General features: G+C 44.8%; 1 protein-coding gene across 7 annotated transcripts in view; it reads left to right on the top strand.

The window, feature by feature from the left end:
- Ankrd6 (ankyrin repeat domain 6) overlaps window positions 1-12,033 on the top strand; it is a 155,985-nt gene extending 143,952 nt beyond the window's left edge. For 6 of the 7 annotated variants that reach the window (XM_040740496.1, XM_040740501.1, XM_040740492.1 and 3 more), the window contains 3 exons: window positions 5,260-5,373; window positions 6,863-6,989; window positions 9,062-12,033. In XM_040740496.1, the coding sequence (XP_040596430.1) occupies window positions 5,260-5,373; window positions 6,863-6,989; window positions 9,062-9,621 (801 nt within the window). In that variant the 3' untranslated portion in view covers window positions 9,622-12,033. The remainder of the gene's footprint in view (window positions 1-5,259; window positions 5,374-6,862; window positions 6,990-9,061) is intronic. The other variant, XM_040740508.1, reaches the window with a different exon arrangement.
- Window positions 12,034-22,265: the final 10,232 nt, after the last annotated feature.

The following is a 22,265-nucleotide window of genomic DNA, read 5'->3' on the forward strand; positions in this document are numbered from 1 at the left end:
AGGTGTGAAGCCGGCGGCTCAGCCTCCCGGGACAGGTGTGAAGCCGGCGGCTCAGCCTCCCGGGACAGGTGTGAAGCCAGGGCTCAGCCTCCCGGGACAGGTGTGAAGCCAGGGCTCAGCCTCCCAGGACAGGTGTGAAGCCGGCGGCTCAGCCTCCCGGGACAGGTGTGAAGCCGGCGGCTCAGCCTCCCTCCCAGGGACAGGTGTGAAGCCGGCGGCTCAGCCTCCCGGGACGGGTGTGAAGCCGGCGGCTCAGCCTCCCGGGGACGGGTGTGAAGCCGGCGGCTCAGCCTCCCGGGACGGGTGTGAAGCCGGCGGCTCAGCCTCCCGGGGACGGGTGTGAAGCCGGGCTCAGCCTCCCTCCAGGAGACAGGTTTGAAGCCGGCGGCTCAGGGACAGGTGTGAAGCCAGCGGCTCAGCCTCCCGGGGATGGGTGTGAAGCCGGTGGCTCAGCCTCCCAGGACAGGTGTGAAGCCGGCGGCTCAGCCTCCCGGGACGGGTGTGAAGCCAGGGCTCAGCCTCCCTCCCAGAGACGGGTGTGAAGCCGGGCTCAGCCTCCGGGGACAGGTGTGAAGCCGGGGCTCAGCCTCCAGGGACAGGTGTGAAGCCAGGGCTTAGCCTCCCTCCAGGAGAAAGGTGTGAAGCCGGGGCTCAGCCTCCCGGGACAGGTGTGAAGCCGGTGGCTCAGCCTCCCTCCCAGGGACAGGTGTGAAGCCGGGGCTCAGCCTCCCTCCAGGAGACAGGTGTGAAGCCAGGGCTCAGCCTCCCAGGGACAGGTGTGAAGCCAGGGCTCAGCCTCCCTCCCAGGGACAGGTGTGAAGCCGGGGCTCAGCCTCCCTCCAGGAGACAGGTGTGAAGCCAGGGCTCAGCCTCCCTCCCAGGGACAGGTGTGAAGCCAGGGCTCAGCCTCCCTCCCAGGGACAGGTGTGAAGCCGGGACTCAGCCTCCCTCCAGGAGAAAGGTGTGAAGCCGGACTCAGCCTCCCTCCCGGGGACAGGTGTGAAGGCAGCTTGGGTTTGGTTCCATGCATGTGCCGGCCTCGGGCATATAACCAAAGTTAGGATTAGAAAGGTTATGTATTCCTGCCAGGCATAGCGGCACATGTAGGAGGATGATTCAGGAGGGTCACAAATTCAGGGATAGTCTGGGCAGTAGTGAGGCTTTGTCTCTAGAAAGAAAGGAAGGAGGGAGGGAGGAAGGGAGGAAGGAAAGGAGGGAGGGAAGGAAGGAAGAGAAGAGGGGCTGGGGAAGGAGGGAAGAAAGAAATACATTTCCATTACAAAGCATTATTTTAAAAAGAAAGAAAAGAAAAATAAACACCTAGCCTGGACAAGTTCCAGGACAGCCTTCAAAGCCACAGAGAAACCCTGTCTCGAAAAACCAAAAAAAAAGAAAAAGTAAAAGAAAAAGAGGGAGGGCAAGGGAGGAGGGGAGGGAAAGGAAGAGGGACCTGGCACTGACTTGTGAAGCAACCTTGTTTCTAATCTAAATTTAAACTGAAAAAAAAAAGAAAAAGAAAAAGAAACATTAGTGAGGAAAGCAAATTACCCACAAGCCTGTAGTGATAAAAAAGAAAAACTATTTTTTCCCCTGGAGACAGGGTTTCTCTGTGGCTTTGAAGCTGTCCTGGAACTAGCTCTCTCTTTTTTTTTTTTTTTTTTTTTTTTTTTTGGTTTTTCAAGACAGGGTTTCTCTGTATTGTTTTGGAGGCTGTCCTGGAACTCGCTCTGTAGACCAGGCTGTCCTCAAACTCACAGAGATCCGCCTGCCTCTGCCTCCTGAGTGCTGGGATTAAAGGCTTGGGCCACCAACACCCGGCAAGAAAAACTATTAGTATTTATTTTCTTCGTCTATATGCTCTGCTGTCTTTCATGGAGTCAAGCTTGCCTGAGACTCACTTTGTAGCTGAGGAGGCCTGGGACTTCTGCCTTTCCAGCTTCATGGCCCAAATGCTGGGTTGCAGGTCTGCACCCCACATCTGGTCTCATGGGCTGGGGACTGAACCCAGGGCTTCATGCATGTTAAACAAGTGCTTACCAAGTGAGGTACAGCTCCAGCTCCTTCGTTCAAGTGTTTATCAGAAAACAACCACACGGAGAAGAGTTTAGAGAAGACACTGATGAATAGCGAATGCTTTTACACTCGTACTGAGAGTCGACCAATTCTCTGTTCAGAGTCACACTGTGTGGCCTAGGCTGGTCCTGAACTCTGACCCCCTCCCTTCTGAGTACTGGGGTTGGAAGCAGGGCCCCACACCCAGCTTCTGTTCTTAGTCTGCTGCTTTGGGCCCCTCTTCCTGCCTCGCCAGCCCCTCGCCTCACACTGGGGGAGACTGTTGCCGTGTCCTGCCGTCTGACCTCTCAGGAGCTCAGTGTGCCTGCCCACAGGGATAAGCCCAAAATTCATCACATCTGAGAGACTCCGCAATGATCACACAATGTCCTGCCTATGTTCAGACTTTCTCAGGTGCTCCTAAATATTTTATTTAGTTGTTTTCACGGGTTATTTATTTGTTTATTCAATCTCTTTTGAGATGTTTGATTTTGCCCTGGTGTAGGGCCCTTTGTACACCTGACTGTTGGGTTCTGCGGTCTCTGAGCGGCTCCCAGCTCCTTCCAGCTCGCTGGCTCTTTGGAGCACCCGTGCCGCTTGTCTTGTATGGCCCGCTGCCTTCTGGATTTGTTCCTAGCTTCTTCATGGTTGTTTCTTCATCCCTGCACTTCTGTCAACAGAAAGGTCTAGGACAGTTCACAGCTCTGAGAGTGTGGCCCCCAGGCAGTGGCAGCAGAGGTCGGCGAGGTGAACTCTTGGGCCTATTCCATAGTTGCTGAGTTGATTTAATCACCGTGACTGGAATTCTGAGTGGGGCCCACAAGCCTGTGACGAGCAAGACCTCCACGTGCTGCTGCTGGAGTTACTTAGGTTCCCATAAATACTTCTGCAGGCATACATCATGGTTAGAGGTGTGAACTCTACACGGAGGCACTTAATGCCAGCGGTCACTGATGCTAAGTCAGGCGCTTGTTTTCTTCCATGGTGAAAGTACGCTTTTCTCGTCGTTAAGAGGAAATCTGCGATGAGTAGGATTTTTCGCTAAGATACACTTTAAGGGAACATACAGAATAGTATGATTTGGAGAAAGCCCTTCCCGTTAAAGAAGTGTGATTCCTAGCGCCATTTCCTAGCGCTGGCTTCCTCCTCTTTGCAGTTTTTTCCAGTGCCCGGAACAGCCATGATGATCTCTAGAACCACACAGACCACCCTGCAGTGTGTTTCACAGTGCAGCACTGTGCCCATGTGGGACAATGACACCGTGCATGTCACAAGCACGTTCCCGTGTCTTTATCTACATAATATTTGCCTACTAATACAGCATGGTTTACTTAACCACTTATTATTAGACTTTTCTCCTACTCTTACAAATCATTTTAAGATAAAAGTTTATGAATGTAGGCCAGGCATTGGTGGCGCACGCCTTTAATCCCAGCACTCAGGAGGCAGAGGCAGGCGGATCTCTGTGAGTTCGAGGCCAGCCTGGTCTACAGAGCAAGTTCCAGGACAGCCTCCAAAACAATACAGAGAAACCCTGTCTCGAAAAAACAAAAAGAAAAAGTTTATGAATGTAATTTGTTGGCTGCTTCTCAGACTTTAAAATCTTTTTGCATTTAATTGTGTGTGTGTGTGTGTGTGTGTGTGTGTGTGTGTGTGTGTGTGTTGGTGGAGGCAGGAAGTTTATTCTCTCCTCCTGCGTGAGTCCCAGGGTTGAATTCAGGTTCTCAGTCTTGGTGGCAGATGTCCTTACCTACTGAGTCATCTTGCTGGCCCAGTCTCAGACTTGGTTAGTGGTAGGGTATTTTGGTCCAACGTTGATGAATGCTGGCAGGTTACCTCATAGAAAGGTTCTACCAATTTACACTCCACCAGTATCTGAGTTTCTCACTCCATTTTGTCATCATTTAATATTTTATTTTTTCAAGTTTGTGTTAAATGGACATTCTACTGTAAGTTTTATTTCTTTGTTTATGGTGAAGCTGAGCTCTCTCTCTCTCTCTCTCTCTCTCTCTCTCTCTCTGTTTCTGGTGAAGCTGAACTAACTCACATTCTCTCTCTTCCTCTTTCAGACATTGTGTAACCCTGGTTGGCCTAGAACTTGCTATATAGACCAGAGTGGCCTGGAACTCACAGAGACCCCTGCCTCTGCCTCCAGAATGCTGGGATAAAGGGTGCACCCCCACACCCACTGAGGTTGAACATTTTTCTGATTTACTTGCCTCTTGCATTTTGTGGGAAGAGTATTTGGAAACTTTCTAAGTCATGATGTATCAGCCAGTCTGTACTCCCAAAGGACTGTGCCAGACTTAAAGTTAAATCCTTATGGCCCCTGGGGAGGATGGCAGGTTAGGGTAGGATTAGTCCTCTTTCTAAGTGGTAAGGACAGGATGTGAGCCCAGCAGTGTGAGCCCAGTGCCTGGGCCAATGCTGTTGCTTTCAAAGAAGCCCTGCACACCTCGCTTCTTGGTGTGGGCATCTCTGTAGCAGAAGATGGGGAGGAGTATCCTGGTAAATATGGAAAGTAAGCAGCTCCCAGAAAAATTTGCAGCCCAAAAGACACAAGACCCACCTTTCTGGAACTCATAGAGCCTCGCTGTGAAATTCCGTGTGCATCACCAGCATGGATGGCTCCACAGTGAGATCTTATGGCTGGCTCCTTCTGGCACTAGCTCTGTTCTCTTTTTTGGACCTTGTCAGATCAATGAGCTTGGTCTAGCATAGGAGTCAGGACCCTACAGGACATGTTACAAGGTCCCAGAAAGAGTCTTTGACCAAATGATGGCAGTCAATTGGTCTCTTAAGCAATCTTTGAAATAGTTTCTATTCCTTTTCCATGCATGTTTTGGTTGCCTTTAACAAAACAATGGGAACCCGTTCTCTGTGGTTTTTCCATAGTTGTTCTAATGATAGCTTTGGCATTTATGTTCTAGGGCCTACTGGAATCCCTGCCTCCACTTGCTTATGTTGTATAGTTTTGTGAACTTGTGGTCTGTTAAGCCCTTAGGACTTATGATGAGAAAAAGGGACAACAGTGACCTTATAAGAAATGTATACAGGAATTCTGAAAAGCTAGAAGTTCATGCTGTGAAACTAGGATGGAAGGCGGAGTTGAAGTCAGTTGCCTGCTTTGTGGACTTTCCTCGTGAGTGGAAGCCAGAGTCCATTCTTAGATCATTTCAGTCTGCGCTCTGTCTCCTTGAACCCCAGATGTGTGTTTTGGACAAACTGATGGTAGAGAGACTGTCGGCAGAGAGAACAGAGTGCCTGAATCGCCTGCAGCAGCATGCGGCGGCTGAGAAGCAGGAGGGGGAGAAACGGCAGGTAAGAGCCAGCCAGTCCTTCGCCGTGATTCACTGTGTCTGCTGAGCTGAGCCACGGCTAGCAATGCGAACTGAGAGGCTGAGAGTCCAAAGACTATTTGCCTTCCATAGCCTGCTGTTTCCGTAGCCCCAGTAGCGTTAGTAGGAGAGCATGGAGTCCTGTCTGAGCCTGTTGCCCAGTCTGCTGGTGGAAAGTGGAGACTGTGCTGGAAAGGCATCTGTTCTGTGATTTGGCCATTCATCGGCTTCCTCTTCAGGAGTCTGCTGCTTGCCAGGTCAGCAGAAATGGGATGAGTGCCTGGAAGATTGGGAGAGCAGCCAAACACCCCTGGTTTGGAAGGTTTACTGGGCGTTTAGGCATTTGAGTTCTAGGTGGCAGGCATGGCCTGTGGGAGGATGGATAATCCCTCCCCTTTAGATGCGTCACTTGTAACCCCAAGTGTCGTAATTTAAAAGTTCATTCTTGAGAACTAGAGAGTTGACTTAGTGGTTAAGTGTGTTCTGCTCTCCAGTGGACCCAGCACCTACACTGGGTTGCTCATAACTGCCTGTAACCCCAGCTCCTGGTTCCCCACACCTTTCTCCCCTCCAGGGGTATATGCACACATGAGACATACTCACACACACACACACACACACACACACACACACACAATCACACACTCACACTCTCACATACACACTCACACACACAAACACACACTCACACACAAACACACACAATCACACACACTCACACTCACTCTCACTCACACATACACACTCACTCACACACACAAACACACACACAATCACACACTCACACACACAAACACACACAATCACACACTCACACTCTCACTCACACATACACGCCCACACACTCACACACACAAACACACACACTCACACATACACACACACACACTCACACACACAAACACACACAATCACTCACTCTCACACACACTCACTCACACACTCTCACTCTCACACACACACACACTCACACACATAAAGCGGTGTGGACAGAGAAAAAGCGAAGATGTGCATTCCAGGGCACTTCCTTAGGACAACTTGAGGAACTCAGTTCTCTTTCCTTCTCTCTACCATGTGGGTTCTAGGGATTGAACTGGGTGTCTGGTGCCCTCGGACTGGAGTTAAAGACTATAAACTGGTTGTGAACTGACATGTGGTGCTGGGAATAAACTTAGGTCCTTTGGAAGAGCAATTTGCTCTTAACTACTGAGCTATTTCTCCAGCCACCCCCACCAGAAGTTCTTTTTTTCTTTTTCTTTTTTCCCGAGACAGGATTCCTCTGTGTAGCTTTGGAGGCTGTCTTGGAATTTGCTCTGTAGATCACACTGGCCTTGAACTCACAGAGATCCACCTGCCTCTGCCTCCCCAGTGCTGGGATTAAAGGTGTGTGCTACCAGCACACCCAGAAGTTCATTCTTGATGCTTTATTCATACGTCTTATCTAATCTCTTGTGTATTGTTTATTATTTTAGATGTCATTGGTGGATGAATTAAAAGCCTGGTGTATGGTGAAGATCCAGAATCTAGAGCTGAGGCTTTCTGGAGAGTCTCGGACCTGTAGAGCTAAATCCATACCATCTCCGTGTGACTCCTCTCCAGGTGACCCACGCATAGCGAGTGTCTGGTAGACAGAGACCCACTCTTGTCCTTCCTGATCTGAACAATGTTCGTACGCCACACCTTCAGCAAATGCAGGGAGGTTCAAATGTTAGGAAGCATGACGTATCCAGACACGTGAGAGTGAGGAATAAAATAAGGGATATTGACAGGTGACCATGACCAAAATCAGCCTGGGGAGGAAAGAGTTTATTTGGCTTAAACATTTCAAGTCAGACTCCGTCACTGAGGGAAGTCAGGATAGGAACTTAAGGCACGAGCCTGGGGACCAGAACTGAGATAGAGACCACCCACGAAGGAAGTGTTGCTTACTGGCTTGCTCTTTATAGCTGGCTTTCTTATATACCCCAGGACCCAGGGTAACAGCACCCACAGTGGGTCGGGCTCTCACACATCAACCATTAATGAAGAGAATACACTTACAGGCTTGCCTAGAGACAGTCCGATGGAGGCATTTTCTCAAGTGAGAATCCTCTTCCCAGATGACCCTAGCTTATGGGAAATTGACAAAGCCAACAGCACATGGGGGCCAGTGGATCCTGAAGATGAGGGGTGATGAAGGACCAACTTTCTTCTGGGCAGGCCTTTCCCCTCTCTGCTCCTACTCAAATGGCCGTTTGCCTTTACCTAACCCTGCAAAGCTCTTTAAAGCAGCAAATGTACCCAGAGCTCACCCCAGTGGCAAGACATGCTTTAAATGAAAACTCGCATATGTTCATTGTACAAAATGATGGTTTCACTATATTTCCACACACAGGCATCATCCCAAATGCCCCCTGGTACCTCCACTTCTGCTAATTCATTTCCTCTTCCCAAATAGCCCCTCTTCCGTTACGGCTTTTAAAAGTCTAGATTCTACTTGGACATGCTGGCACATGCCTTTAATCCCAGCACTCAGGAGGCATAGGCAGGTAGATCTCTGTGAGTTCAAGGTAAGGTTGGTCTATGTATTGAGTTACAAGACAATCATGATAGATAGATAGATAGATAGATAGATAGATAGATAGATAGATAAAGAGAAACCTTGTTTCAAAAGAAATTTTCTTAAAGAAAAAAGTTCTAGATTCTGAATATGACAGAAAAAAATGTACCATCTGTCCTTTTAGTCTGAGTTAATTCTACCACAATAATCTTAGGTTCTATCCATTTTATCTATCTGTCTGTCTGTCTGTCTGTCTGTCTATCATCTATATCTATCTGTCTGTCTGTCTGTCTGTCTGTCTGTCTATCTATCTATCTATCTATCTATCTATCTATCTATCTATCTATCTACATGGCTTTATCTTTGTACCAACATGTCAAGAAACACCCTGAGCCAACTTCTCATGCTAGGACTAGCTAGGGAACGGCTGTAGAGAATGGAATATGGGCCAAGTGAATCGGGACTGGACTGCCGCATCCCTTCCTCACAACTCTGCTGTAACCCTGAAACCAGTCCAAAAAAAATGAGTTGTCAGTGGGTGTGGTGGCACATGCCTTCAGTCTCAGCATTTAGGAGGCAGAGGCAGGTGGGTCACTGAGTTCATAGTGAGACCCTGTCTCTAACAAGCAGAGAAAAAGTCCATAAAGTAAATTGGCACATAGGCTTATGTCACAGAAATGAAGAGTGTGGGTGTATTCCTCTTCATAGATCAGCACTCTGTGTGTTGAGACACTTTGTAAGTTTTGTCATCCTTCGGCATTAGAACCAGGACCCAGAGACTTCTAGGACAGACAAGTCAGGCTAAGGAAAGGCCAGAAATCTAGCCTATACACTATTACAGAATCCAAGAGAGCCCTGATGAGCTAAGATGAGAATGCTGGAGATAAGGTGGGAGGGTGGGAGGGAAGGAGGGAGGGAGGGAGGGGAGGAAGGGGGAAAGAGGGAGAGGGGGACGGTGAAAGAAAGCTCAGAGAAACGGGTGAGCAGTGCCCAGAAAGGCAGAACAGTGGGTGGGCAGGCGGTGCCTGGGAAGGCTGAGGTTCTGAGGACTCCAGGACTCTCAAGTGAATGAGACCCAGTCCTGTGTCTAAATGCGGACATGCTCTGACATTTGTTTCTCCTTTGAAAACAGCTGTAGATGAACCAGTGGCTGCTTCAGGGCCAGCGGCAACTTCCAACAGCTCCTCTCAGGTTGTGAGGCCCAAGGACAAGGCGCTCAGTGCCACTGCTGCCCAGAGACAGCAGGAGGAGCCGCCTCCCTCTGACTGCACAAGCTCCCGGCCAAGGAAGGGCAAGGCCCCAGCGGCCTCCTGTCCCTTGAATGGGGCTCCCACGTGTGATCAGCAGACGGCATCCTGTGTCAACAGAGGCACTCAAACCAAGAAGTCTGGGAGAAGCGGGCAGACCAAACATCGAGGCCAGCAGCCAACAGTCAGCAGCCCCTGTGGGCAGCAGCCAGCAGCAGCAGGCGGTGATGTTCCAGATGCCTCACAAGCCCTGGAGCTAACCCAGTATTTTTTTGAGGCCGTTTCTACCCAGATGGAAAAGTGGTATGAAAGGAAAATCGAAGAAGCACGAAGCCAAGCCAGTCAGAGAGCCCAGCAAGACGAGGCCACGCTGAAGGAGCACATCAGAAGTCTGGAGGAGGAGCTTGCCAAGCTGCGGACAAAGGTGCAGAAACCCGGACCCTGAGGCGAAGCAATGGGAGTTCTGACTTGGTGACAGCAAAGTACTGTGTCCCAGGAGCTGGTTATCATGCACAAGGTGAAATTACCTTTTAAAAAGTCACTAATCTGTTGTGAACACATACTTCTGTGTCCTGAAGTTACAAGGACTTCACTAGTTATAGTGACTCCTGGGAAGCTTGAGGAGTTGCAGGTCTCACTCCTAATTCTAAACCTCAGGCCAGGTTCATAAAAAGCAAGCCACACCAAGAAGAGAAGGTGTGTGCCTAAGTCTATCATTCAGTGATATGAAATATGTCAGAAGCAAGAATTACTTTCTGGGAACTCTACAAGTAGTCATTCATGTCCACATCAACATGCCTGCTGTCCCTAGACGGTCCTAGAAGAGCAGGACTGAGATGCGGCTGTGCCTAGACGGTCCTAGCAGAGCGGGACTGAGATGCAGCTGTGCCTAGACAGTTCTAGAAGAGTGTGACTGAGATGCAGCTGTCCCTAGACGGTCCTAGCAGAGCGGGACTGAGATGATTCTAGAAGAGTGCGACTGAGATGCAACTGTCCCTAGACGGTCCTAGAAGAGCCAGGACTGAGAGGCAGGAAGTGCTCTTTCCCTCTTATAACTCTCAAAATGCTCATCTTTTCACTGGGTGAAACTTTCAGATTTTGAGAAGAAATTCATTTTAATGATTTTGGTGTCCACTATGTCTTAAAATAATTTAAAAGGTCATGTAAATAAGAACTGGAAATGTTTGTCAAATGAGAGAAGTTTAAACCGTTGGTCAGTTACTGTGTTTTTAGCCAAAATAGCTGAACAGATTACTGGAAAAACATGAAACAACTTCAGCCAGTTGTTTTAGACTACTTTTCTGAATTCAAGACTTTTGTTCTGTATTTTGTAAAGAAATAAGGCAGTTTCAGAAAAGTTTAATTTTGAACTGACTTCTCTCACTGAAGAACATCAAGGCAAATAATTGACTAACTCAACATCAGAAGGCTTTACTTGTTTACTGAATAAAATCTATCCAACAGAGGTGATGAAGATATCTTGGTTAGACCTTGGATTTCTCTTATAATCCTTTGGATCATGGGTTATATCAGTCTCCACATATGCAGAGAAAATTCAGTTCTATTTCTCTATGCCTAAAAACCTAATAACTACTATCCATGAATTGTGACTAAAATGCTGTTCATTGAGCCAAAGAGAAGTGATGATCTTTCAGGAATAGTATGCATTTAGCCCTTTGTCAAGCCAAGCTTTTGTTTTTCCTTATAATGACAATTCATAGATACAGACATTCTTGTAAAAGTAACAGGGTAGATATTTAGCATACAGAATCCAGTGAGTCATTATTTCATGTGACTGGCCTGTCGGTATCCTTAGCATCTTGGGAGGTGCAACCTTTTCCCAGTCTCCTTCACTGGGGTCCTGTATTCAGCTCACTTGCTGGAGCCCTGCTGTGAAACTACCCAAAACAAGATGTCACTCACTTCTGTAGTTTCATTCCTTATTAAACACTAAATTTTTGGGAACTGCCTAATACTAAGAGATGAAATCCTGAGCTCAGTGAGTTATGCTCCAAGCCGGAGTTATTTTCACTGTTAGAATACTTATTACCTCATGATATCCTTGTTGAGAAATGCAGAGAGCAACGGTAATTGAGCATCAAGTCTATACCACAGAGTATCTTGGGCAGTACTTTGATGATATACCTCCTCCCATCAGAAGCAGGCAGCTTATCACTGTGAACTGGGTATTTTTGTCAAGTCATTAAGCATAAAAACGAGGCTATTGAATAAGAGCAGTCAGTCCCTCACCCCTCAGGGTTGACTCTCTAAGTTGGTTTGTTGTTTGGGGTTTATTGTGTATCCTAGATTGACACCTTGAACTCATATCTTCCTGTCACAGCCTCCTGAATCCTGGGGTTAAAGGAGTGAACCCCATGGCCAATCATGTTTTGTTTGTAACACCAATGTTAGGTTTGTTGCAGTTGTTCTTAGCATTATGAAGCACTGCAGATCTGGTGTGTATTTTCCCCTTGTGCTATGTGCTAAAACAAGACAATATCCCAGCTGTACTTTGACAAATAACTGTTTAAACCTATACTCTCACATAGGTCATGTTTCAAACTGAGGCCTAAAAAGTGTCAACAGCTGTGGAAATGTTATAAAACAGTAAAACTGTACATTACTAATGGCCTTTAAAAAAGCCCGAGTACTTGCTAGCACGTGCATTATCCTGTATCCTAAATGACTGTGATGGGGGACCGTGTCAGTCCTAGCATCACTTCTGATTTGGGGAGGCCAAAACACAGGCTTTTCATCTGTAGAAATGTTTTTCCTGGTGAAAGGCATGCTGTCTAATGTTTCTATCTTGAACTTGGTGTTTCCTGTAAACATTAAACCCTGCTTTCAGTTGTTGGTACTCCTTATTTTCAGTCATTTGGTCTGCTAACTGCACTCAAGAGTTCCTGTAAACATTAAACCCTGCTTTCAGTTGTTGGTACTCCTTATTTTCAGTCATTTGGTCTGCTAACTGCACTCAAGAGTTCCTGTAAACATTAAACCCTGCTTTCAGTTGTTGGTACTCCTTATTTTCAGTCATTTGGTCTGCTAACTGCACTCAAGAGTTCCTGTAAACATTAAACCCTGCTTTCAGTTGTTGGTACTCCTTATTTTCAGTCATTTGGTCTGCTAACTGCACTCAAGAGTTCCTGTAAACATTAAACCCTGCTTTCAGTTGTTGGTACTCCTTATTTTCAGTCATTTGGTCTGCTAACTGCACTCAAGAGTTCCTGTAAACATTAAACCCTGCTTTCAGTTGTTGGTACTCCTTATTTTCAGTCATTTGGTCTGCTAACTGCACTCAAGAGTTCCTGTAAACATTAAACCCTGCTTTCAGTTGTTGGTACTCCTTATTTTCAGTCATTTGGTCTGCTAACTGCACTCAAGAGTTCCTGTAAACATTAAACCCTGCTTTCAGTTGTTGGTACTCCTTATTTTCAGTCATTTGGTCTGCTAACTGCACTCAAGAGTTCCTGTAAACATTAAACCCTGCTTTCAGTTGTTGGTACTCCTTATTTTCAGTCATTTGGTCTGCTAACTGCACTCAAGAGTTCCTGTAAACATTAAACCCTGCTTTCAGTTGTTGGTACTCCTTATTTTCAGTCATTTGGTCTGCTAACTGCACTCAAGAGTTCCTGTAAACATTAAACCCTGCTTTCAGTTGTTGGTACTCCTTATTTTCAGTCATTTGGTCTGCTAACTGCACTCAAGAGTTCCTGTAAACATTAAACCCTGCTTTCAGTTGTTGGTACTCCTTATTTTCAGTCATTTGGTCTGCTAACTGCACTCAAGAGTTCCTGTAAACATTAAACCCTGCTTTCAGTTGTTGGTACTCCTTATTTTCAGTCATTTGGTCTGCTAACTGCACTCAAGAGTTCCTGTAAACATTAAACCCTGCTTTCAGTTGTTGGTACTCCTTATTTTCAGTCATTTGGTCTGCTAACTGCACTCAAGAGTTCCTGTAAACATTAAACCCTGCTTTCAGTTGTTGGTACTCCTTATTTTCAGTCATTTGGTCTGCTAACTGCACTCAAGAGTTCCTGTAAACATTAAACCCTGCTTTCAGTTGTTGGTACTCCTTATTTTCAGTCATTTGGTCTGCTAACTGCACTCAAGAGTTCCTGTAAACATTAAACCCTGCTTTCAGTTGTTGGTACTCCTTATTTTCAGTCATTTGGTCTGCTAACTGCACTCAAGAGTTCCTGTAAACATTAAACCCTGCTTTCAGTTGTTGGTACTCCTTATTTTCAGTCATTTGGTCTGCTAACTGCACTCAAGAGTTCCTGTAAACATTAAACCCTGCTTTCAGTTGTTGGTACTCCTTATTTTCAGTCATTTGGTCTGCTAACTGCACTCAAGAGTTCCTGTAAACATTAAACCCTGCTTTCAGTTGTTGGTACTCCTTATTTTCAGTCATTTGGTCTGCTAACTGCACTCAAGAGTTCCTGTAAACATTAAACCCTGCTTTCAGTTGTTGGTACTCCTTATTTTCAGTCATTTGGTCTGCTAACTGCACTCAAGAGTTCCTGTAAACATTAAACCCTGCTTTCAGTTGTTGGTACTCCTTATTTTCAGTCATTTGGTCTGCTAACTGCACTCAAGAGTTCCTGTAAACATTAAACCCTGCTTTCAGTTGTTGGTACTCCTTATTTTCAGTCATTTGGTCTGCTAACTGCACTCAAGAGTTCCTGTAAACATTAAACCCTGCTTTCAGTTGTTGGTACTCCTTATTTTCAGTCATTTGGTCTGCTAACTGCACTCAAGAGTTCCTGTAAACATTAAACCCTGCTTTCAGTTGTTGGTACTCCTTATTTTCAGTCATTTGGTCTGCTAACTGCACTCAAGAGTTCCTGTAAACATTAAACCCTGCTTTCAGTTGTTGGTACTCCTTATTTTCAGTCATTTGGTCTGCTAACTGCACTCAAGAGTTCCTGTAAACATTAAACCCTGCTTTCAGTTGTTGGTACTCCTTATTTTCAGTCATTTGGTCTGCTAACTGCACTCAAGAGTTCCTGTAAACATTAAACCCTGCTTTCAGTTGTTGGTACTCCTTATTTTCAGTCATTTGGTCTGCTAACTGCACTCAAGAGTTCCTGTAAACATTAAACCCTGCTTTCAGTTGTTGGTACTCCTTATTTTCAGTCATTTGGTCTGCTAACTGCACTCAAGAGTTCCTGTAAACATTAAACCCTGCTTTCAGTTGTTGGTACTCCTTATTTTCAGTCATTTGGTCTGCTAACTGCACTCAAGAGTTCCTGTAAACATTAAACCCTGCTTTCAGTTGTTGGTACTCCTTATTTTCAGTCATTTGGTCTGCTAACTGCACTCAAGAGTTCCTGTAAACATTAAACCCTGCTTTCAGTTGTTGGTACTCCTTATTTTCAGTCATTTGGTCTGCTAACTGCACTCAAGAGTTCCTGTAAACATTAAACCCTGCTTTCAGTTGTTGGTACTCCTTATTTTCAGTCATTTGGTCTGCTAACTGCACTCAAGAGTTCCTGTAAACATTAAACCCTGCTTTCAGTTGTTGGTACTCCTTATTTTCAGTCATTTGGTCTGCTAACTGCACTCAAGAGTTCCTGTAAACATTAAACCCTGCTTTCAGTTGTTGGTACTCCTTATTTTCAGTCATTTGGTCTGCTAACTGCACTCAAGAGTTCCTGTAAACATTAAACCCTGCTTTCAGTTGTTGGTACTCCTTATTTTCAGTCATTTGGTCTGCTAACTGCACTCAAGAGTTCCTGTAAACATTAAACCCTGCTTTCAGTTGTTGGTACTCCTTATTTTCAGTCATTTGGTCTGCTAACTGCACTCAAGAGTTCCTGTAAACATTAAACCCTGCTTTCAGTTGTTGGTACTCCTTATTTTCAGTCATTTGGTCTGCTAACTGCACTCAAGAGTTCCTGTAAACATTAAACCCTGCTTTCAGTTGTTGGTACTCCTTATTTTCAGTCATTTGGTCTGCTAACTGCACTCAAGAGTTCCTGTAAACATTAAACCCTGCTTTCAGTTGTTGGTACTCCTTATTTTCAGTCATTTGGTCTGCTAACTGCACTCAAGAGTTCCTGTAAACATTAAACCCTGCTTTCAGTTGTTGGTACTCCTTATTTTCAGTCATTTGGTCTGCTAACTGCACTCAAGAGTTCCTGTAAACATTAAACCCTGCTTTCAGTTGTTGGTACTCCTTATTTTCAGTCATTTGGTCTGCTAACTGCACTCAAGAGTTCCTGTAAACATTAAACCCTGCTTTCAGTTGTTGGTACTCCTTATTTTCAGTCATTTGGTCTGCTAACTGCACTCAAGAGTTCCTGTAAACATTAAACCCTGCTTTCAGTTGTTGGTACTCCTTATTTTCAGTCATTTGGTCTGCTAACTGCACTCAAGAGTTCCTGTAAACATTAAACCCTGCTTTCAGTTGTTGGTACTCCTTATTTTCAGTCATTTGGTCTGCTAACTGCACTCAAGAGTTCCTGTAAACATTAAACCCTGCTTTCAGTTGTTGGTACTCCTTATTTTCAGTCATTTGGTCTGCTAACTGCACTCAAGAGTTCCTGTAAACATTAAACCCTGCTTTCAGTTGTTGGTACTCCTTATTTTCAGTCATTTGGTCTGCTAACTGCACTCAAGAGTTCCTGTAAACATTAAACCCTGCTTTCAGTTGTTGGTACTCCTTATTTTCAGTCATTTGGTCTGCTAACTGCACTCAAGAGTTCCTGTAAACATTAAACCCTGCTTTCAGTTGTTGGTACTCCTTATTTTCAGTCATTTGGTCTGCTAACTGCACTCAAGAGTTCCTGTAAACATTAAACCCTGCTTTCAGTTGTTGGTACTCCTTATTTTCAGTCATTTGGTCTGCTAACTGCACTCAAGAGTTCCTGTAAACATTAAACCCTGCTTTCAGTTGTTGGTACTCCTTATTTTCAGTCATTTGGTCTGCTAACTGCACTCAAGAGTTCCTGTAAACATTAAACCCTGCTTTCAGTTGTTGGTACTCCTTATTTTCAGTCATTTGGTCTGCTAACTGCACTCAAGAGTTCCTGTAAACATTAAACCCTGCTTTCAGTTGTTGGTACTCCTTATTTTCAGTCATTTGGTCTGCTAACTGCACTCAAGAGTTCCTGTAAACATTAAACCCTGCTTTCAGTTGTTGGTACTCCTTATTTTCAGTCATTTGGTCTGCTAACTGCACTCAAGAGTTCCTGTAAACATTAAACCCTGCTTTCAGTTGTTGGTACTCCTTATTTTCAGTCATTTGGTCTGCTAACTGCACTCAAGAGTTCCTGTAAACATTAAACCCTGCTTTCAGTTGTTGGTACTCCTTATTTTCAGTCATTTGGTCTGCTAACTGCACTCAAGAGTTCCTGTAAACATTAAACCCTGCTTTCAGTTGTTGGTACTCCTTATTTTCAGTCATTTGGTCTGCTAACTGCACTCAAGAGTTCCTGTAAACATTAAACCCTGCTTTCAGTTGTTGGTACTCCTTATTTTCAGTCATTTGGTCTGCTAACTGCACTCAAGAGTTCCTGTAAACATTAAACCCTGCTTTCAGTTGTTGGTACTCCTTATTTTCAGTCATTTGGTCTGCTAACTGCACTCAAGAGTTCCTGTAAACATTAAACCCTGCTTTCAGTTGTTGGTACTCCTTATTTTCAGTCATTTGGTCTGCTAACTGCACTCAAGAGTTCCTGTAAACATTAAACCCTGCTTTCAGTTGTTGGTACTCCTTATTTTCAGTCATTTGGTCTGCTAACTGCACTCAAGAGTTCCTGTAAACATTAAACCCTGCTTTCAGTTGTTGGTACTCCTTATTTTCAGTCATTTGGTCTGCTAACTGCACTCAAGAGTTCCTGTAAACATTAAACCCTGCTTTCAGTTGTTGGTACTCCTTATTTTCAGTCATTTGGTCTGCTAACTGCACTCAAGAGTTCCTGTAAACATTAAACCCTGCTTTCAGTTGTTGGTACTCCTTATTTTCAGTCATTTGGTCTGCTAACTGCACTCAAGAGTTCCTGTAAACATTAAACCCTGCTTTCAGTTGTTGGTACTCCTTATTTTCAGTCATTTGGTCTGCTAACTGCACTCAAGAGTTCCTGTAAACATTAAACCCTGCTTTCAGTTGTTGGTACTCCTTATTTTCAGTCATTTGGTCTGCTAACTGCACTCAAGAGTTCCTGTAAACATTAAACCCTGCTTTCAGTTGTTGGTACTCCTTATTTTCAGTCATTTGGTCTGCTAACTGCACTCAAGAGTTCCTGTAAACATTAAACCCTGCTTTCAGTTGTTGGTACTCCTTATTTTCAGTCATTTGGTCTGCTAACTGCACTCAAGAGTTCCTGTAAACATTAAACCCTGCTTTCAGTTGTTGGTACTCCTTATTTTCAGTCATTTGGTCTGCTAACTGCACTCAAGAGTTCCTGTAAACATTAAACCCTGCTTTCAGTTGTTGGTACTCCTTATTTTCAGTCATTTGGTCTGCTAACTGCACTCAAGAGTTCCTGTAAACATTAAACCCTGCTTTCAGTTGTTGGTACTCCTTATTTTCAGTCATTTGGTCTGCTAACTGCACTCAAGAGTTCCTGTAAACATTAAACCCTGCTTTCAGTTGTTGGTACTCCTTATTTTCAGTCATTTGGTCTGCTAACTGCACTCAAGAGTTCCTGTAAACATTAAACCCTGCTTTCAGTTGTTGGTACTCCTTATTTTCAGTCATTTGGTCTGCTAACTGCACTCAAGAGTTCCTGTAAACATTAAACCCTGCTTTCAGTTGTTGGTACTCCTTATTTTCAGTCATTTGGTCTGCTAACTGCACTCAAGAGTTCCTGTAAACATTAAACCCTGCTTTCAGTTGTTGGTACTCCTTATTTTCAGTCATTTGGTCTGCTAACTGCACTCAAGAGTTCCTGTAAACATTAAACCCTGCTTTCAGTTGTTGGTACTCCTTATTTTCAGTCATTTGGTCTGCTAACTGCACTCAAGAGTTCCTGTAAACATTAAACCCTGCTTTCAGTTGTTGGTACTCCTTATTTTCAGTCATTTGGTCTGCTAACTGCACTCAAGAGTTCCTGTAAACATTAAACCCTGCTTTCAGTTGTTGGTACTCCTTATTTTCAGTCATTTGGTCTGCTAACTGCACTCAAGAGTTCCTGTAAACATTAAACCCTGCTTTCAGTTGTTGGTACTCCTTATTTTCAGTCATTTGGTCTGCTAACTGCACTCAAGAGTTCCTGTAAACATTAAACCCTGCTTTCAGTTGTTGGTACTCCTTATTTTCAGTCATTTGGTCTGCTAACTGCACTCAAGAGTTCCTGTAAACATTAAACCCTGCTTTCAGTTGTTGGTACTCCTTATTTTCAGTCATTTGGTCTGCTAACTGCACTCAAGAGTTCCTGTAAACATTAAACCCTGCTTTCAGTTGTTGGTACTCCTTATTTTCAGTCATTTGGTCTGCTAACTGCACTCAAGAGTTCCTGTAAGAGCCTGTACACAGCCACTTTGCTTTAGAGCAAATGCATCTAGCTTAACGTCTACATCAGATTGTCTTGCATCAGCACAAATTGGGTGCAATCTGTGTCTGTGGGAAACCCTTTAATGTTGTTAATGTAAGCATATTAACTCCACAAGGTACAAGACGTGATAGCACCTCTTAAGAAATACAAGAATAAAATGATTTTCAGTAAACACAAATGATAATAATCAAAAAGGCTTATTTTAAATGTGTGTGTGTGTGCCGGGTGGTGGTGGCACACGCCTTTAATCCCAGCACTCAGGAGGCAGAGGCAGGCGGATCTCTGTGAGTTCGAGGCCAGGCTGGACTGACAGCCTCCAAAACAATACAGAGAAACCCTGTCTCGTAAAACAAAAACAAAACAAAAAAAGTGTGTGTGTGACAGAGAGAGGGGGGAAGGAGGGACGAAGGGAGGGACAGAGAGAGAGAGAGAGAGAGAGAGAGAGAGAGAGAGAGAGAGAGAGAGAGAGAGAGAGAGAGAGAGAGAGAGAGTGGGGGGAGAATATGAGTTCAGGTGCCTGCTTGGCATTGGATCCCCTGGAACTGGAATAACAAGCAGCCCTGAGCTGCCCGTGTGAGTACTGGGACCTGAACTCTGGTCCTCTTCAAGAGTAGTATGTGGCCAGGCATTGGTGGCACACACCTTTAATCCCAGCACTCGGGAGGCAGAGGCAGGCAGATCTCTGTGAGTTCAAGACCAGCCTGGTCTACAAGAGCGAGTTCCAGGACAGCCTCCACCACCACAGAGAAACCCTGTCTCGAAAAATCAAGAAAAAAAAAATAGTATGTGGCGCCAGAAAGATAACTCAGCGGTTAAGAGCACTGGTTGCTCTTCCAGAGGTCCTGAGTTCAATTTCCAGCAACCACATGATGGCTCATAACCACCTGTAATGAGATTTGATGCATTCTTCTGGCCTGCAGGCACACATGCAGGCAGAACACTGTATACATAAATAATTTTTAAAAAGTAGTATGCCCTTAACTGTTGAACCATCTCTCAACATTTAATGTGAATATAATTCCTTAAAATCTTGTAATTTCTGGATTGTTAAAATGACTTTTTTTCTTTAATCTCTTTGTGCCTGATTCTATATAATCCCTTTCCTTTTCCAAGGCAGGTGTGGCTGCCTCTGAATGGCCTTTTCCTTAGCTATCCTTGTCTGTGTCACAATGTTCAGGCTTCTGCTTTCTCAGTGAGCAGCAGCAAACTGTATGGGCACGCCCTCAGCAGTGCTGTGCCAGGGATCTGAAATGTGCACCTGCTGGGAAATGATAAAGGGCAAGATGCTATAAACTGGCTTTAGCCACCCATCTGTTACAATGCTTTTGTGTAGAATCTTTCTTCCATTTGCTAATCTCTCTTTTGAGGCAGGGTTTCAACTATATAGATCTGGCTGGCCTAGAACTCAAGAGGCCTGCCTGCCTCTGCATCCTGATTGCTGGGACTAAAGGCGTGCCTTTACAGCAGGATTGTTGTTGGTTCACATGCATAAAGCCCATTATTACAACATCTTAAAGTTAAATTCTAGGAACAAGTTTGAGTTTGATGTTTCAAACAGATAACTTTACAGGAGACATTCAGAACAGATAACAGGTTGTACAATCCTGCATCCAGATAAACTAGATTCATGGTTAGTAAAACCTCACCAGCAGGGCTGGAGAGATGGCTCAGAGGTTAAGAGCACTGACTACTCATCCAGAGGTCCTGAGTTCAATTCCCAGAAACCACATGGTGGCTCCTAGCCATCTGTCATGAGATCTGGTGCCCTCTTCTGACCTGCAGGCATACATGCAGACAGAACACTGTATACATAATAAATAAATAAAAATCTTAAAAAAAAAAAAAACCTCACCAGCAGTGCCATCTGGCCAACATCTTGACTCATCCTGTATTCAAGAAAAACATTGCTGAAAGAACCTTCTTGTGAAGCTGGGCGGTGGTGGCACACGCCTGTAAGCCCAGCACTCGAGAGGCAGAGGTAGTTTGATCTCTATAAGGCCAATGTCAGACTGACGTACAAAGCAAGTTTCAGAACAGCTAGGGCTACGCACAGAAACCCTGTCTCAAAAAAGAAAAAAAAAAAGAGAAAGAAAGAAGTACCTCGTGACCCAGGTTCAATTCCCAGCACCCTCATGACCACCTGATAGCTCCTAACCGTCTACAACTCCAGCACCTATGAATCCATGCCCTCACACACAGACACAGCATGCAGGCAAAACATCAATGCATTTAAATCATTAAAAAAAAGAGGCCAAACAAGACTTGGCCTCTAAACCAGAGAGGTTAATCAAAGCACCTGAGTGAGCAAAGCAGACCTGACCTCAGGGATGAGGGGAAAGCTGAGCGTTGCATTAACTTTTCCCTTTGGAAACAATCCCAAGTGTTTTACCTGCTTTAGAAATAATGGTGCAGGGTGTAGGTGCACACACCTGGCACTTGGCAGAGGCAGGGGGATCTGAGTTCATGGTTGGCCTTAATCTCTTGACAACTGTGCTTTTAGAAGACCATCATCACCACCCACATCTCATCATTGCTTAGTTCCAAGATTTTAAACCTACTCAGTCTCTATCTGAATGTGAATGTCAATCAGACCACACAGGGAACTACCGAAAGTCCTCTCCAAGACTTCTCATAGAAAGCATGGTGACTCACATCTACAATTCAGACACTTGGAAGGTGGAGGAGGAAGGATTAGGAGACCTGGTTTCAAAAACAAAAACCCAAATTGCCCACAAATGCTTGTCATGTATTTTTGCATAGGCTGTACATTTGAAAAACAAAAATGGCTTATGAATCAGATCACTCTCATGAAGATGTGCATGGGACCCGAGGGCTCCAGGAGGTGGCGCTGTGCTCAGGCTACACTGTCTTTCCAGGCATCCAGTACAGGACACTAGTCAGGTTCCCCGTCTGCCATCTGTGTTCTGTTGATGGCATGGGCTTCTGCTCACATGATCACTTAAGAATCTTCAAGTTTGCTAAATTGTGCATAATTTTATCCTGATGTCAACTCTGTGATGTATTTCTTTTCTCAAGAGCACTATGTATCATCTTTCTTGATGATTCAGTGTTCACAAGGATGTTAGGCGCAGAAGATGAAGAATTGCCCAGTCTTCCCTCCTCATTTTGGAGTTTCAATGTTCTCTTTTATTTCCAACAAGCTTCAGATGCTCTGTGAGGTATTAGTTCTTTGGTCATGAAACTGTAACACAACTGAAAGTAACTTCACAATTCTGAAGGGCAAAGCAGATTTCCAGGTCTTAGATTAGTGGTTCTCAACCTTTCTAATGCTGTGACCCTGTAACACAGTCCCTCATGTTGTGGTGACCTCAACCATAGTTATTTTTACTGCATAACTGTAATTTTGCTACTGTTGTGAACTGTAATGTAAGTATCTGGTATGTGACCCTGTGCAAAGGTCATTCAGGTTGAGAACCATTGTTCTAGAGCATCTCCTAGAGTTAGTATACTGCCAGTCCTATATGGGGTTGTTTTTTTGGGGGGGGGTTTGAGATAGGGAGGTCACAACATACCTTACACTTACAGTCTAAAGGTGGCACAGTAAAATCCACACATACTCTGCATC

This window comes from Mesocricetus auratus, unplaced genomic scaffold (genome assembly GCF_017639785.1).
Source record: "Mesocricetus auratus isolate SY011 unplaced genomic scaffold, BCM_Maur_2.0 Super-Scaffold_6730, whole genome shotgun sequence".
In the NCBI taxonomy this organism is placed as follows: domain Eukaryota; kingdom Metazoa; phylum Chordata; class Mammalia; order Rodentia; family Cricetidae; genus Mesocricetus; species Mesocricetus auratus.